The sequence below is a fragment of the Branchiostoma lanceolatum genome, chromosome 5 (assembly GCF_035083965.1).
Source record: "Branchiostoma lanceolatum isolate klBraLanc5 chromosome 5, klBraLanc5.hap2, whole genome shotgun sequence".
Taxonomy (NCBI): Eukaryota; Metazoa; Chordata; class Leptocardii; order Amphioxiformes; family Branchiostomatidae; genus Branchiostoma; species Branchiostoma lanceolatum.
This window is the reverse complement of record NC_089726.1, coordinates 3,522,147-3,539,934: the sequence shown is the minus strand read 5'-3', so window position 1 is coordinate 3,539,934 and position 17,788 is coordinate 3,522,147. Positions and strand designations below refer to the sequence as shown.

Sequence of the window (17,788 nt, the reverse complement as noted above, 5' to 3'; positions counted from 1 at the left end):
GAGATCTGTTTGGACGTATCTTTTCACGTTGGCAGAATTATGTACAATTTGTACCCTGGTGGAATTATACTTAGTGGATGTTAACTGTTAGGAGAGGAATCATACCATGATCTTCAAGCCTATTTGTCATGGTTTTGTTGTGCCATTGTGGTATTGGACAAATATTTTACCTGGTTGTGTTTGAAAAGGTTGCAGATATGTACAGAAACTATGTCAAAATAGCATATTTGAATCCACCATTATGTAATGCTTGGTTAGTACGTCACTGAGGAAATTGGAGCTGAACGTCTAGGATATTTCCCTGTAGTACTGTGCATACAGTCACCATATTTCTAGCATTTCACTCACTCATAATTATCCAGTGTAGGGTAGAACACACTTTCAGGAAAGGTAGATTCAAACATTGCAAACTGTGATTGTTACAACAGTAACTTCATAATGTCTACTAGACAATCATATAGATGTCTAGTTCGGACTTAAATGTGATACTGATAATGTACTGATCTTGTTGAACATTCTTTTTTAAGACCAGATGAATGCAAAAGACAATAATTGTTAATGTTGATGTTGTGAGAAACAAATAACCATACCGTTCATTTAGCTATTATAATCATGGTAGAAAATACTGGTATTCAAGCACTTGAATGCCTGCCTTAGTGATGTGCTTATGTACATGTATGTCTGGAATGGCCCAAGGCAATCCGAGCACTTTGCCCTGGATGTAGTATGCAACACTGCATCTGCCCAGTATCATACATAAAGAAGTACACATACTTACTTATATGATATGTGGTTAGTGCAAGATGTACCAAAACAACTAACTGGTAGAACTATTTCATATCTGTATATAGCTTCAAAACAGAGATGACTACCCGTGGACAATTTTCTCAGGGGACCTAAATACAGCATTGAAATTTTCGCTTTCTTAATGCAACTTCCATTTGTGACAGCGAAGTGCTGTTATGGTGGCAGAGCATTTGACTAATGCATGTGACCAGTTCTGATAACCCCAATGTTATGACTGAAGGTGTCAATGTGAATTGAGGATGCACAATGTTGCAGTCAAGTGTATGTAATGAAGGAGCAGCTAAAGCATATTACCCCTCCCCTGATTCAGTTCTGCCGTAACGAGTGCAAATCAATTGCATGGATGTGACCACAGCAGGGGATGGGTTATAGATACATGCGACATTATATAATTATATAGTGAACTGGGGATGCTATTTTCAAGAAGGTTATAGGGGAACCTCCTTTATTTGCTATTTATCAGAACTTCAAATTGTTTTTGTTTTACCTCATAGTTGTAGATTACCTAATTTGTGTTTTTAAAAATTGGGTTACACTAATCAGGAATCGTTATTATATATATATATAGAGACTTACATGACTTTCTTATGTCAATTGATATTGAAAGTAAAGATCAAGGGGCTAAACTCGCAGAGAATCTAGAAGTCAGTGTTGCCAACAAGAATGCATTGAAGACGGACAAACACTTGATATACTGTCTTTGGTTTTGGGTTAAGTTTTTTAATTTGGTATAATTTACATTTTGTTGGATAACTTTCGAATCAGTCTCTTCGTCACAAAAATACATTTTACTTTGACCGACTTCTTCATTTAGTGCCATGTTGTATTATGTTCTTTTGTTTCATTTCAGCTCACCATAAGCGCATTGCCAAGACCCTGCCATTCCTAAGAAAGGGAAAAGGTTCGTAAGCATATCTGGAGTAGAGGAGACTATCAATATAACTCCCTGTCCAAGAGATGCTTACTAGACGCTGTTTGATGACTGGTATTTTTAGGGACACTAACACATGGACAGCATTGAACTGTCTAGCTTCTGTGTCACCGCGCGCATGCTGTCATGGGTCATCTGTTTCGTCAGCGTTCCAATGTGTGGCTGTTTTTTGTCCTAAACACTTCAAGTCTTGTCCGTCACCAGGACTTTTACAGTCACTGTGACTACAGTGATTGTGACACTTACTGATGAAACAATAACAGATATAAAGTAGTCAGTGCTACTGTTTGAAGCATTTGCTCTGTTCATCGTGCTAACTTAAAGGTAAAAGAATGGCTGCAGTATTTTAAGCGGTACCTCAAACCAGTCAGTCTTAGTATTGAAGGGACCTCTGGAACTCATGTAACAATGCATGTATGCTCAGAGTGTCTTCCGTGATTGCACACTGTCTAAAACAGTACAATTCTTGTGCTTGCATGGTAAACTTGTCCTGTCTTCTTTCAATGTTTGGAAGATGTTGCAGGTCCCTGGACTTGTGTTGGGCAGCATCCACGCTTCACATCTGCAGCTACATTAACTATAGCACTACATTTGTACTTACTTCATAACCAAGACTAAGTCTTTGTATTGTACTTACTTCATAACTTTTTAATTACAGCCCAGCATGAGGAGGTTTCATTGTAAACTGAAGACTATTAGACTTGTAGAGTGCCAGCACTTTTCCTAACTCATCTAACAACATTCTGCTTAATGAATTGACTGGTTTTAATCAAGACAATTATCATCATGATAATGTTAACATTCCCTTCATTTTGTACATTTTTGCATACAGAGCATGCATGGTTTTTTGCTGATTTTGAATTGTTATGTTTCTTGTGCTTATTTGTCACAGTTTCACTTATTACATACAAAATGCTTCATCCACATCAGTATGAAATGCGTATTGAAATGTATGTTCCTGACCAGCAATTGTCAAGGGCCTTTAACTTTAGCATTCACTACCATATGATTCTTGCCCTGGCTTTATTATTATGCTGGCTGGTTTGAAAATTTTGGCTTGTAAATGTTCACTTCATTGCAATTATCTGCATTTGCAATATTTGAGTTAGGCCGTGTTGATTCTATTATAGATTATATGGATGACATCTGCTGGAGCACATCTATTTTAATTCATTTCCCCCCCAAAAGAGTTTTCGATCATACTGTAAATCGTACAAAGCACTTGCAAAATTAGCAAATATATGCTGTAAATTTCACATAGAATATCGGAAAATGGATACTAATGTCATAGAATATCTAAGTCAATTCCAGATTCGAAAATGATGACATTGTGAAAGAACAAAAATGAAGAATGTATAGTTTACTAGACCATACTCAGTGTATTTAGTTTTATTGAACCTTCCTGACCACTTAGACTTCATAAATGAAGGCAGCTGTTTTTTTCACGCTGGCATCAGTTTTGGTGTTTTCAGAGAATGTCATCCATTACTATAGTCTAATCAACATGGCCTAATCTTGTTCAATATTCATGTAAGTATCTTTGATAACCATGTAAAGCATGTCTTGTCTAATTACTGAAACCTTGTTTTGACAAATCCATGTCAATTGTTGATTACATTTTGCTTCTACATTTCTTCTGTTGTTTCTCTGCTATATTATATGTCTCAGAATCCCTTTTAATTTTCCATCCTTCTGTGTTTCTTCTGTGTGGACTCGCTCATTCATGATCTGACAACCCGCCATGCCCCCCTCCCCACCATGTGTCTGACATGCAGGAATAGCCCTCTTTCGTGGACGTACGTACAGCTTTCCCTTTACTTCCTCGCTTTCTTTCTTTCTCTCAAAGTTACGGTATGACGTGTTGCTGACTTCTACTCTCCAAGCCGAGGTTAGGCTCTGGCTAGTTTTCGACGTCTTTGTAGGCATTATTTCGACTCTTGCCACAAAAAAGACTTGCACTTGATGAGGAGTTCTGGGACTCCCCCATCCATGTGCAAGCACATCCAACCCCCATATGATGGGGAATAAAAGACGTAAAAGTGGAGAGAGAGAGAGAGAGATTTCGGCCTTTTGACAGTTTTTCTTGGTATATAATGACTCCTGGCAGATATTGAGCCAATATGTACCAAGAAAAACTGACAAATTAGAAAGGCGAACAAAACACCTGAAAAGATGTCCAAAACAAGCCGGAACCTAAACTCTGCTTGGACAGTACCTACCTTCTTCCTTTCGGTTATCTTTGCTTTTCCCTCTTGTATTTCGAGTCACTCATTCAAGATTACTAAATATCAATTAGGATAATTGTATAGAATACAACCAGTACACAAATTTGTCACTTATACAGTTCCATCAGTGATATTTTCAGTGGCACCTATCTTCATCTTTAGGACATGTGATTACACTTAAGACAACTTACCGTATTTTCTCGATTAAAGTGCGCACCCCTGATTTGGGGCTAGTTCCAGACAAATTTGCAGGAATGAAATGTAAAGTCAGAAACCCCAAATAAAGTACGCACCCCTTCTCCACTGATCTTGAACAAATTTTGAACAGGATAAATTCAAATTTATGGTGTTCCTTCTATTATCTCCTGGTCATTTTTCTTATATCAAGGACTTCTACATAATGCTATTCCTTAGATTCATAAAAGATTCTCTTGCTTTCTCCGCCAGCATTGTCTCTGCTAACTTGAGGATTGCCTACGACAAGTTACAAACTTTGCAAATTGGCAGGTATTGAGCCATGCATTGTTGCATCGCAGCTGGGTTCCTGGTTTGATTAAACAAGTGTTTGAGGTCCTTTTCCAATTTGTCCTGGCAATAACCCCAAATAAAGTACGCACCCTGACTTTAGCAGTGACCTGTGGTGCCTTTTGAATTTTGAAATGTTTAAAAAGTGCGTACTTTATTCGAGACAATACGGTATCTATCAGCTATTTGTAGAGAGATTATTCTTTGAAAGTGGCACTAACGGTGTTCAAAGTCAATTGTAGAAACAGTTTTAAGTAACATAGAGTTGCACTGAACTGGTAGCATTAATGCTCACACTATGAATCATAGTAGAGCATTGAATTTTGTAATGTAATGTTATAATTATTGTATTTTGTCCTTGTGTAGGGATTCCAGTTTAATCTAGTTCGAGCATTTATTAGCACTGAGATTATTGAGATACTGAACATAACATGGAATTTCTTTAGTTGCTCTTTTCATTGCTTCCATGGGAGGAAAAGTTGGTGAAGAGGGTTCGAAGAAAGCCATAAATCCAGTAACTGTTGATAAAAAGTCTGATGGGAAAGCATCAGATGAAAAAATACACGACTCAAAATCAAAGGAAAGCCTTCAGAAATCTGGGGAAGGCGGGGAAAAGTCAGGTATGCTCTGGTATTGGAGGTGAAGTAGAAGAGAAACTGTCACTGCCAGTGGACTAAGATCACCTATATCCAGTATATTGTAGTTGCTATATATGCTGAGGGGCCTAGAAGCATGTTCATTCTGTAAACTTGCTGATACTTATAACTTGAGCACTCAATATTCAATACCAAATACACGTCATGATGGAATTCTTGATAAATGCAGTTTATAAGACTACAGTACTGTAAGTTGTGCTTCAGAATTGCTAGAGGGAGCTTTGGTGTTTGCATTCTTTCTGTCCGTCCTTCCTTCTGGGTGTTGTTAGGCCGGTAGAAAACAAACATTCATGCTGTAATTATCGTAGTCTTTTAGTTCTAGTGTCATTCTGGTGTTCCAGAGTAGTTAGACTAAGTGTGACTGTCGTACAACTTAGATATAGATCTCTGATGTACTAATAAATGTGCTGGGGAGATAGATTGCAATTATGTGACTGGCGCTATTATAATGGTGATGTGTAGAAGGCTAACATTCATTAAGGTGAACACGCTGCTTAAAGTACATGTACATGTAGATATAGGTGGTAAAAATTAGTTTGGATTAGTACAACTATCACAGGATTAGTATGGTGAAAATGGTGATGGTTAGCAAATATAAACTTTAATTATCTTTTCATATTAGCAATGGTCATGACTGATTGTCATTTATAATAATGGTTTTAACTGATATCTCACATGTATTTGTGTAAGCCACTTGGAGGGTAAAATAACAATTTTAAAACTTATTATCTGTGTTAACATTTCATACATGTACTTTTTTTCAGGTCAGCATCATAATACCGGAGTAGAGACTGCTACAAGTGTGATACAACTGTTGGATTCTAATAGAGGCGCATCTTTATTGTTTTATTCTCCTCTGCATTTCGTTTTGCCTCAGAGGAGAATGAAACAATAAAGATCGCCTATATTAGACCAGTGTGATGTGATTGTTGGTGTTTCATTCTCCTCTATGTTTTGTTCTGCTGCAGAGGAGAATGAAACAATAAAGACACATCTCTACTATTGACTGCTACCAGACTGAGTTTGATACGATTCTTGGTGTTTCATTCTCCTGTGTTTCATTGTGCTGCACAGGAGAATGAAACAATAAAGACACACCTATATTAGAGACTACTACCAGTGTGATGCGATTGTTGGTGTTTCATTCTCCTCTGTGTTTCCTTCTGCTGCAGAGGAGAAAGCCAGTGATGCTGGCTCTGCATCAGAAGAGCTTGAAGCCGGCGAAGGCCCCATCGGTGCTGAGCCTTCCGGGTGGGCAAGGCACAAGTGAGTATACTACCACTTTCTTCTTCTTATTGTTGTTGTTTTCTTGTGTTTTTTTTGTTATGGGGAGAATTCATAAAAATCAAGAAATCTTCCACAAATTCTCTGTATGTTGAGTCTTACACAAAGAGTTGAAAATATATTGTTGCAACTTGAGTTTTGTTCCAACACAGTTTTAGTCTTGTTTTTATTTTCTATAAGTGAATGATGAAGATAATGACGATGATGATCTATAAGTGAAAAGTGTTTCTTAGTATACATGTAACACTATTGGTACTCAAATTCACCTTAGTCCAGTGAGGAAATAGATTTAAAGTACATTTCCCAAGGGTACAACATTTGGGGCCTGCTTAGGATTTGAACCCGAATTTTCAGATTCTAAGTCAACAACCCAAACCACAAGACTACCTTGCCACCTTCTATATAACCTGTGCTCTGACTCAAATACTGTAAATGCAGAAATGTTTGCGATGCTTTTATGTTCGCAGTTGTCGCAGTGAACTCTTTACCGCAAATGTAAAACCACAGCAAAAAGCCATGCCATTGTGTGACTGTAGTACTACTATTGTTTCAAACATGAACTCAAAACCACCGCAAACACTCCATTTTAATTTGTCCGTACCTCGAAATTAAATCCCCACAAACATTTCTGCATTTACAGTAATCTGCTCACCCTGGCCACAGGTTGATAAACACTTTTATCAGCCGGAAGTGAAGTAAGGTTAGGATGATGGTGATGTGTAGTGACAGGGCACAAGATTGACTTCATATCACGAAGGCCTGCCACAAGCCCAGCTCTTATTTCCAGTTGGCTCAGGGCCCGTGCTGGGCATCCCTAAAGTTGCAGAGGTTAAATGCAACCAAAGCAATATTAGTGCCCCACAAAATGGAAATAAAATAATGCTGAAATCTTAATGGTAGTGAAATTTATTAACACTCTTTAGCTCATTATACTTTCGTTCTTTCAGCATTTCAAAACCTCCCAAAACATGCCGTACGATGATCCCCTTAGTTTCGCGAGCCTACAAAAACGTTAACCCTGGCGACGATTTTCATTGAGTTCTCACATCACAATGACAGCATATTTTTTGCATCATGGACATCGCTATACATTGTGATAGACTAAGTGTTGTTTGAACTAATCATGTATAGAAATGACTAAATAAACAGACTTTCAAAATTCAAAATTTTCAGGCCCTAATATTGCTTGGATTTCCTTTAAAACAAGCCCTGCAACATTATTAACGGTTTACAGAAATTCAGTGCTGAGATTCAGGCTGCAAAGTATTGACTGCATTAATAATACACTGTAGGACTGCACAACCCTTCCAGCCCAAGGCTCTTAAAACTATTTTTTTCATTGTTGGACTATCTTAAATTGTCTTCACTTTATTTGCATATCAATAGTTCATAGTTCATGGTTAAAACCTGCTGATCAACAAATCTTGCTCAGTGTCACTGACAAAAAGTGGTAGATGCTACTTGATAATCTGACCGTTTCAAAAATCATATCCAGTTACTTGAGTAACACTGCTATTTGGCGTATCTTAAAAGCTTTGTTCTTGGAAAAATAATTCCTCCAGGAGAAGGAATTCAAATTTTGATGAGCTCAGGTTGCGGAATATTTACCGCTATAATTTGTATGTTCCTGGAATAATTTGTATGTTCCTGGAATTTCCTGGAAAAGTTCAAGTTCCGGGAATTTGTCCTTTAGTTATGCCGGCCTCATGCTGCAGAGTATGACTGGAATAACATCGATGGCATGACTGCAAATTCAGCCCAAGACTCCTAAAGTCCAAATTCCTAAAAATGCTTTGTAATTAAGTCGACCTCGGGTCATAAAGGTGCACGACTTTGTATTTGGCCTAGCACTTTCAAGGTCATATTCTTGTAAAGAATAGCCTGAATTCCTGGAATTGCTGTAATGGAATTTCAATGACTGTCACATCTGATGGCAGAATGTTGACCGCCAGAGAACTGTTTGTTCAAATTCCTAGAAGACCAGCACTTTCAAGGTCATATTCTTAAAGAAATTCAAGGTTCCTAGAATTTCTATAATAATGGAACTTTGACGACATCAGATTGCAAAATATTGACTGCCATAAAACTGTATGTTCTTTGAACAGGAGTCCGAATTCCTGGAAAGGTCTGAACATTTTGCCGACCCGAGGCTACAAACTATTAACCACCATTAAACTGTACGCCAGCATGCTCCCAGAGAGACTGCACATGTACATTTGTAACATTCTGCCCCTTTTCCAACATGGCGTTCACTAGTACTTGGGGGGAAACCCTGCAGCAGTTGATATAAATCGTTATTGACACAACAAAAGTACAGCGAATTTTGTAAGGTCTACTACAGCTATACATACAAGCAGTCAAGTGAATACATATGAATTAATCTAAAAGTATATAATACATAAATGTAATGTATGATTGATTAAATCAACATGTTGAGTCCAATGTATCATCTTCACAATAAATGTGAGGTCCCAGGCATTTGGACAGTTGGATGATGACTGGGCTTCTGAGGGGCACTCAAAATTATACCTTTTTCTCTTTTTATGAAATGTCAGAATTGAGCTCAATTGCAGTTTCATTGGCCCATGGCAACACATAACGACTCTACGACAAAAAGTTATGCATTGTTTTCAGTATTAAATGCATTGAATTTCATTTTCGTCATTATGCTTTATGTATGTTATTACAAATTTTTCTTTCAAGCAGTTGGTCCATTTTCTGTGAAACCTATGGCAATGTCGTAAATCATTACTTGAAAAAAAAAAGAGTTGGGGTTGATGACATGTATCACCTAATAAATGGTGATGGTGGAACGATACATTGCAAAAGCACCCACTTTGATTTGAAAGGCTATTCTGCTGCAACAGATGGCACGCATTTATGATGACCAGAATTTTGGGGTGAAGAATTGGCCTGGAGTCATTTATGAATTGCACCGGCTGCATTGATACATGTGTATATGATTCGTGAATTGATACATCGTTTTGCTAAATGAAATAAATGTTATCAAATATAGATACAGGCAATATCGACCTTGTATGAAAGGGTCGTCAATCCAAACATGCATGTATAGGTCAGAGGCCAGTAAAGTAACAAATTGAGAAATTCATTTTCAGAAAAATTGATTTGGATAGTTTAGATACTTAAGATAATATACCGCTCCAGACTGTTTCTTAAATGATTGGTAAAGGCATCTGTGTTGTAAGAAACGTTTTCATAGACTGGTGAAAGCTGTGGATGATAATTTTGTTTGTCCCACAACTGAAAGAAATTATCCTGCCAATGTTTTGGTAGATCTTCTACATTTCTTTTGAACTTTATTATTCAATTTTTTAACCAACCTAGTAACACTATTCATGGAGGTGTAATTGTATAAGTTATGTTTGATAACTATCCACAGATGTTTATCTTTTCTGTTATTGATCTCATTTTGTTCAGGGCCTTTGCTTAACATAGTTCATTGATATTGAAATTTTCAATATGATGTCAAAAGTTTTATTATGTGTTCTTTGTTGTGTTACACCCGATTCTGTACCAACAATACTACTCACTGGGTCTGAAAAATTTGCTGAGACCACCACTTGAGATTTTGTACAGTGACAGCAGTTAGTACATGTATGGGGAACAACTGTTTTTATGATGTTCAATGCCTTTGTCATATGCATCCTTATTTTGCTTTGTGCTTTGTTCATTTTTTTCTCCACATTTGCCTGTATGTTCCGCCGTGGGTGCATGCTCCTTGCTGTGTTTCTTTTTGGCTGACATAGTGCTGGTCCGACAAGTTGTTTGTGAGTATTGCTCAGGAGACGCCTCCTTTTCAAACTGATTAGATAAACCAGACTGAGTATGATCCCAACATATCTGGCACAGTATGCAGGCTGCTGACGCTTCGTTACTGCGCTTATTTGACCGGATGGCTGGTTAAACAATGGCTGACTTCCTTGCAGTGAATTTGCTTTTACCACCCTAAAATACTGGTTATACTATGGCGGACTCTCGCAGAGAATTTGCTTTTACCACCCTAAAATGCTGGCTGTACAATGGCTGACTCTCGCTGTGAATTTGTTTTTTACACCCTAAAATGCTGGCTGTGCAATGGCTGACTCTCGCTGTGAATGTGTTTTTGACAACCTAAAATGCTGGCTGTTGTTTCAGCATGCCTGTTTCACTGTCCTGATTAATGTTTCTAACTAATGACTCTATTGGTAGTATGACTTGTTGACCTCTTTATGTTTTATTTTTATCTCCACACCTTTATGCCTCAACTGTTTTTGTGTCGTTAGTTTGCATATCGGCAATCTAAAACTGTCAGATTATAAAGTAGGTTTGTTAATCGCAACCTATGAATGGCATTTATCTGGCCAACGTTTTCCGTTTCTCCTCGGCTACCTTCCCTTTTCTATGATGTACTAACCTGATGAAGATATCACAGTGTCAAAGTTTTAGTTACATGAATGCCCTTTACAGCCCGGCCACATATGTCGAGTAGTCCTTGTATGATCGTAATCTGACGCTACCAACTAGATTTGGAGTTTAACGGACGTTTTGGTGGTCCTCACCGAAAATTGGGGACGAAAAAAGGAGGGAAAAGTTACTTTTGACTCCTTGGGTCCAGGTAAAATGGGGTAAGGACCCCCAAAATGTCAGTTTAACCCCAAATCCAGTTGGTAGTGTGAAGGTGCTCTTACAGTCGCTGTGCATTTGTCCTGCAAAATTCAACTATTGGCGGTTCGTCTTGTCACAGCTAGCTTGATGATTCTCTGACATCTAAATCGTACGATGTCCTATGGCTATGACGAATGTGACCATGCCATTACAGAGAAAGACGGCACATGCTGTCTTAAACGTCTGACCATTTCCCAAATCTATCCAGTTGCTTGAGTTACTGTTACCCTGTGTATCTCAATACCAGGATGTCTAATCTTCATCGACACCAGATTCCTGATTGTTTTCTCTTTCCTCAGACGACGCTGGAGGAGAACAAACAGGCTAATTCGGCGGCAACTCCGAGCAGCAGTGAAGACCACAGTGTTCTACTGGTTCGTGATCGTGATGGTGTTCCTCAACACATGCACGCTGGCCTCCGAACACTACAAACAACCGCCATGGCTGGAAGAAGTACAGAGTAAGTCATTGGATTGCCTGATAACCTTCATTTTTACTGCTGGTCAGGTGAGATAGGGACTTTAAGCCCCCGTCACAAGTAAGAAATTCAGCTCGGCCGACGTGTTGGCAAGCTTGAAATTTGCATTTTCGGCCGAAGTAAGGCCGACGTGCTGTCGATTAAGCAGGCTTCGGGCGATTATTAGAAACCAGAGTTGATCCAAATATTTGCTTTTTACCAGGTTAGTGGATACTGACTTAATCCATGTCCAAGTGATGGTACCATCTCATCGGGGATTTTTAGTTTTTAGCGTTCGACAGATGTCGCCCGAGATTTTCAGTGGAAAATACGGACAATGCTCGGGCGATTTTGAAATTCAATGAGCTTCGGGCGATCTACAAATTTGGCCAACGCTCGCATGAATTGTGACGCCGGCTTTAGCAGCTAATGTTACTTACTTGCACACCAGTGGTAGAAATCGCATTCCTTCACTGGGTGTGTTGGCCAAAAATATCAGTTCCAGACTCACCAGCGAATTTGTCAGTCTTTGCTCTCTGTCAGGCTGCTGAATTGATGAAATGAACATGACAAACATTGGGACAATCATTTCAATGCCTGAAATCGAAAAAAGAGCTAAAGTGGTCTGTCCATGGTGCTGAAGTTAGAGTGGCTCTTAGGCCAAATCTTGTGTTATATTTTGGTCCAGGAACTATATTTTTCTTTTATGATATTCTGAACATAGACAAGTCGATACCATTAAGGAAAGTCTTTGTATTGTTTGTATGATTTAAAAAAAGATCCATTCAAAGAAGCATCAAATAATACAAATAAATTGAAAAAGACAAAGTGCTGGTAGACTCAAGTTGTACACTCAAGTCAACTGCCACTTGTACATTATAGAAAATAGAACAGGGCTCGAAATAGTGGGTGCATGTGCACCCAGTGCACCCAAAATTGGAGCTGTGCACCTAATTTTTGACTGTGGGTGCACTGGTGCACCTATATATTTTTGTAGCCTATAGGGTTAAGGTACTATTGTACACTAGTATACGGAATATTCTTGAAATGTAAGTATAAAAAGCAGCATGATAACTTTTTGCTGTACTTTATTTAATGTATTATTTGTTTGACATTTTAAAGTTAGCTATAGAATTACAGATTGAAGTTCTTAAGAAAGGCAGCAGCGTTAAACTTTGTAATTATGTTCAGAAGGACATTCAACTTTATTTTATCTGGTGCACCCAAAATTCTTTCTGTGCACCCAATTTTTTGAGTTGGGTGCACCAGTGCACCTATTCCCAAAGATGAATTTCGAGCCCTGTAGAATATTTGACAAGACAATCAAAGTCGTGAATGGTAAATGAATAGATACATATGAAACAAATACCTAGTTTAAATGTAAGTCCGACCTCCCCTCCCAGAAGAAAAGAAAGCAAAATGAACGTTTTGTTGATGTGATGATCAGAGCAAACAGTGATTAACAATGGATATTTGGAGTTTCTTTTTACAAACCAGGTAAACTCACCTGCTGACGTTTCGATGACTGTCGGACACCTTCTTCAGAGCATTTGACTGGAGTACTGCTTCTCGCTATAAGTAGCTGATGTAGGTAGCGCTTTTGCAGTGAGAACACAATCCCAATCTTATAGTGGCGAGAAGCTGTGCTCCAATCAGAAGCTCTGAAGAAGGTATCTGACAGACACCGTAACGTCAGCAGGTGAGATTCCTGGTTGTGTAAAAAGAACCTATGTCCTACCAACCTGATGAAACTATTTTCGGAAGTGATTAACAACATTTTTCCCTTGTATTTTTCCCCAGAAATCTCCAACCTGTTCTTTGTGTCCCTGTTTACCCTGGAGATGTTTATCAAGATGTACGCCCTGGGATGGCAAGCCTACCAGGTGTCGCTCTTCAACCGCTTCGACTGCTTCGTGGTGATCAGCAGTATCATCGAGATCATCCTTACGGAGACAGGGGTCATCCAGCCGCTCGGCGTCAGCGTGCTTCGGTGCGTCAGACTACTGAGAGTCTTCAAAGTGACAAAGTAAGTACTGTTCTGATTGCTGGTATTTTAAAGAAGGGTGTGTAGTCCAGTGGCTAGTGACCCTGTCTCTGGGTAAGAAGTAGTGAGTTTGAAGCCTAGATGTTGTTGCTTGACCCGACATGCATGCTACTGGAAAGGATTGCAGTTGTTACAATGGGTCCACTGTTCATTGTGCCTGTCGCAAAGAGCTAAGCGAATTTCCCTGGTACAATTAACCTGTACAAAGCGTCTGCCTTCTCTGTCACGACCAATGGTCACCAAAACTGGCTGAATTTTGAGGAGCTTAAAATTGGCGGATCTAGATTGCAAGGGTCTGGAGAGGCTGCCATTCAGTGCTAACTCACGTGGCCTATATGCGACAATGATCTCAAAGGCGTTAATGTTGTCTTTTCCAGATACTGGCGTGCGCTGAGCAACTTGGTCGCATCACTGCTCAACTCGATCCGCTCCATTGCCAGCCTGCTGCTTCTCCTCTTCCTGTTTATCCTCATCTTTGCACTGCTGGGGATGCAGATCTTCGGAGGAAAATTCAACTTCGACGACACCCAGCAGAAAGATCGTAGTAACTTCGACACTTTCTGGCAATCCCTGCTGACTGTATTCCAGGTGAGAATGGGACTGGTACTTTTTAACATTCCCCTTAGGCCACAGCAAGTAAATGTTATGATCACATCCCATGCGGACTTCATCTTGAAAGTACCCAATGTACTATGATGTATATAAAAGTAACACAGCTCTTAGATGAGGAGCACTGATATCAAATGATATTTCCCTAGAACTGCTAGGACTACTGCAGGAGCTTACAGTCAGATGTGCAAAAGTTAGCTGTGTTTGGTGTAATATAGCAAGCTACTACTGTGCTGCGTGCCTGAGAAGCTGTTGTGTTACGCTGAATGTTGGTTATACAGGCTAATTAGATACAGATACAGAATTGAACCATATGTTATTTTTCTGTCCGCAGATCCTAACAGGTGAGGACTGGAACGAAGTAATGTACACCGGTATCCAGTCGTACGGTGGGGTCAGTCAAATTGGAATCCTGGCCTGCTTCTATTTCATCATCCTGTTCATCTGTGGCAACTGTATCCTTCTTTCGTTGTTCCTCCAACGCTACTTTGACTCAAGGTTTGTCAAATAGCCGAGTGGCAATCCTAGCGGACATGAGATTGAGAGGTTTGATTGCTGCCATTCTGAGTAGATGTTTCTTTGAGAAAGGCATTTAGCACAACTTTAAGTTTAAGAAAATATGTGATGGTCTACAGAAATTTGCAATGCTGCGGAGTTTCATTACGTGGCAAACTCCTGCAGGATTATGTACAGTATGGCAAGGAGACCTATGTATGTGTTGTGTCGTGAGGTAGATAGCAGTGACGTGTATTGTTAAAGTGACCCAGGCATCTTGATAAGACGTATAAGGGTGGAGCCCATCTCCATCTCTATACCCCTTGGGCCACACAATTGTGCTAGTCACTGTATACAGCAGGGGGCTAGTGCACTGGTAGTAATGTGTATCTAGATATCATACTCTTTCCCAGATGCCAAGTGCTAAGCAGCGAAAGCAGTATGTACCATTTTCAAGCTCTCGAGCGGCCGTGTGCAAGGCAAACACTCTACCAACTAGGCTGTTGCACCGATTCATGTATTATCATGCGTAAGAGTACTGTAATTCACTTTATCTTCATGGTAGCAAAATTTCACAGTGTAAGGAAAATGAACATTTTCACTGAACTTCACAATGGCGGCAAATGATTTACAGAATAGATGTAAATAAGAACAACAGGTGATGATAAGTTCACGGTACAGAGGTGACCGTGAAAACTGAACATAAAGTTACAGTGAAAGAAACAAGAATTACAGCATTTTACTCCTTTGCCGTTGTATGTGTTGTGTCATGAACTAGATAGCAATGACATGTATTGTTGTAGAGTGTGTTCCTTAACCCTCGCCCTGCCAGTCATCCTCCTGAATGTGTTCTTGGCCATCGCCGTGGACAACCTTGCGGACGCCGACGCCCTGACAGAGGCGGAGGAGGCGGCCGAGGCCGAGAAAGAGGCCAAGAAGGAGGAGGAACTGAAGGCGCTGTCCTCAGCCGAGGAGAAGCCTGCAGAAGGAAGCCCCAAGATGAACCACACAGGAGGTGGAAAACCTAAAGGGTAAGGCAGGGCGTTACTGCCGCTATGATAAAGAATGAGTGAAGCAGACTTTGCTATGATATTTTCCATTTTTTTGCATCGGAGTAACGATATGTTATAATATTAGCAAAATTATCATTTCTTTTAAAACGCCATTGTCGTGATGAGTTAATCATGGAAATAAATGCTGGCCACAAACATGGGTGTATTTGTAACCACACCTAAACGTTCTTGGTGCCATGGACGCACAAATGCCTAGTCACAAATACCTATACCCAAGACCTAGTCTCGCGAGAGCACTTTCTAAAGTCACTAATTGAAGAATATTCTAGTAATTGCTAAAGGGTAAGGCAGGGCGTTACTGCCAGAAGGATGAATGTAGGGATGGTATGTAAGGTTTTATTGCAATTTCTTGCCCGTAGGCTAATTGCAAGTACATGTGACATGAAAAAAAGGACGTACAGACAATGATGAACAGTATAGCATGTGACTACTCTAGTCTAAATACTGGCACTGAATACTTACTTATTGGGCTCGATTTCCTTTTTTCAAGATAGTGGAAGACAAATGATCACACTTTTCTGTAATGTTAGTGATGTTAAGAGGAGAGTAGTTTTCTTTTTGTCTGTTAACGAGGAGAAATTATGATGGAAATTGGTGGCCTCTTAAAACAGCTCCTTTCTTTTTGTGATCGTAGAAGGGGAAATTTGAGATAAGATGTGTTTTGTCTTCCACTGTGTTTGACATGATGATACGCCAAAATCGAGGCATGCTCATTAATATTTATAAGCAAGACGGGTCAATAGTGCTTTGGTCAGGCCAAGGAAGCAGACGTGAATGTAGGGAGTTCCTACGAAGAATATTCAGCTCTGCTATAAGGAGAATGCTCAAATCATGACAGGGTTTGTCCTTAGTGCTGAATTGAAAGTGACTAGTACGACAATGTTTTTCTGTTCATAGAACTCCCAATTTCTATGAATAGAAAAGAAAAAAGAAATCCTGTACCAAGGATTGGTAAACTCCTGAGAGTAAGAATGTGGTTGAAATATCACAGCAGGAAGTCAAACCTATGATCTTATGGTTTAGAATAAGGGTTGTATATCACTAGATCATGCATGGTACAGTCTTAAAGACCTGAAGATCACTAGATATTAGTTGATATCTCTTGCACTAAGTTCATAACAAGTACAGTCAACCTTGTCCAAGTGACCACCACTTCATAAGGACCACCTGGCCAATGGTGGTCCCTTAGATACACTTTTCCATTGACACAAGCATGGAGAGGCCTGTCTACAGTGGCCACCTGTCCACATAGTAGTAGGCCACTGTGTTCTGTTGTGGTCTGAACACCCTGCAGCTGCAATCAGTCTTTCTTCAAATATCTGCACTTTGTCCAATTCATTGCATGCTTCCTTAGTCCACATAGACCAGGTATTACTAATATACAATTTAAACTCTACTACTGGATAAATTACAGAGATTATTTCTGGACGTTCCATCACCCTTCTTCAGCGTCACTAGAATGAACTAGCAGAACTGATCAGTACTTAATACACATTAGTTTTGCTAGTTCGTTCTAGTGACGCTGAAGAAGGGTGATGGATGTGATGTCACCCGAAACGTCCGGAAATAATCTCTGTAGTTTATCCAGTAGTAGAGTAACTGTTTAAATTGTATATCTGTATTGTTTGCCTGGATGTCCAACCTTCATCAACGTATAGATCATCTTTTATTGGTCCTATAAGTGGTCTTCTTGGGCAGGTTTGACTGTCAGTAGTATATTTCTAACCTGTACTAATGTTACTAATGGAGAATTCGATGCAGTTGTTGCTACACTAATGTTACTAACCCATACTAACATTTTCTGGTCTTGTCCTCATTGCTCCGTTCCTCAGCAGGTCACAGGAATCCATGGAGATGAGACCCATCTCGCCGGAGAGTGCTTCCAGTCACACCAAGGTAAGGCCCAGAAAAAAACATGATTCACTGTCATCGCTAGTCATATAAGTAGATGAAAGTGAGAGATTTAAAGATGCAAACCGTATCTTGTTAGTCCGAAGAAACAAATGTTGTGTTTTCG

General features: G+C 39.5%; 1 protein-coding gene across 7 annotated transcripts in view; it reads left to right on the top strand.

Moving 5' to 3' along the window:
* Window positions 1-17,788, top strand: part of LOC136434461 (voltage-dependent L-type calcium channel subunit alpha-1D-like) — a 151,366-nt gene that overhangs the window by 73,156 nt on the left and 60,422 nt on the right. For all 7 annotated transcript variants that reach the window (XM_066427269.1, XM_066427262.1, XM_066427268.1 and 4 more), the window contains exons 11-20: window positions 1,658-1,708; window positions 3,514-3,534; window positions 6,317-6,410; window positions 10,196-10,216; window positions 11,393-11,553; window positions 13,351-13,576; window positions 13,972-14,182; window positions 14,538-14,658; window positions 15,531-15,729; window positions 17,604-17,667. In XM_066427269.1, the coding sequence (XP_066283366.1) occupies window positions 1,658-1,708; window positions 3,514-3,534; window positions 6,317-6,410; window positions 10,196-10,216; window positions 11,393-11,553; window positions 13,351-13,576; window positions 13,972-14,182; window positions 14,538-14,658; window positions 15,531-15,729; window positions 17,604-17,667 (1,169 nt within the window). The remainder of the gene's footprint in view (window positions 1-1,657; window positions 1,709-3,513; window positions 3,535-6,316; window positions 6,411-10,195; window positions 10,217-11,392; window positions 11,554-13,350; window positions 13,577-13,971; window positions 14,183-14,537; window positions 14,659-15,530; window positions 15,730-17,603; window positions 17,668-17,788) is intronic.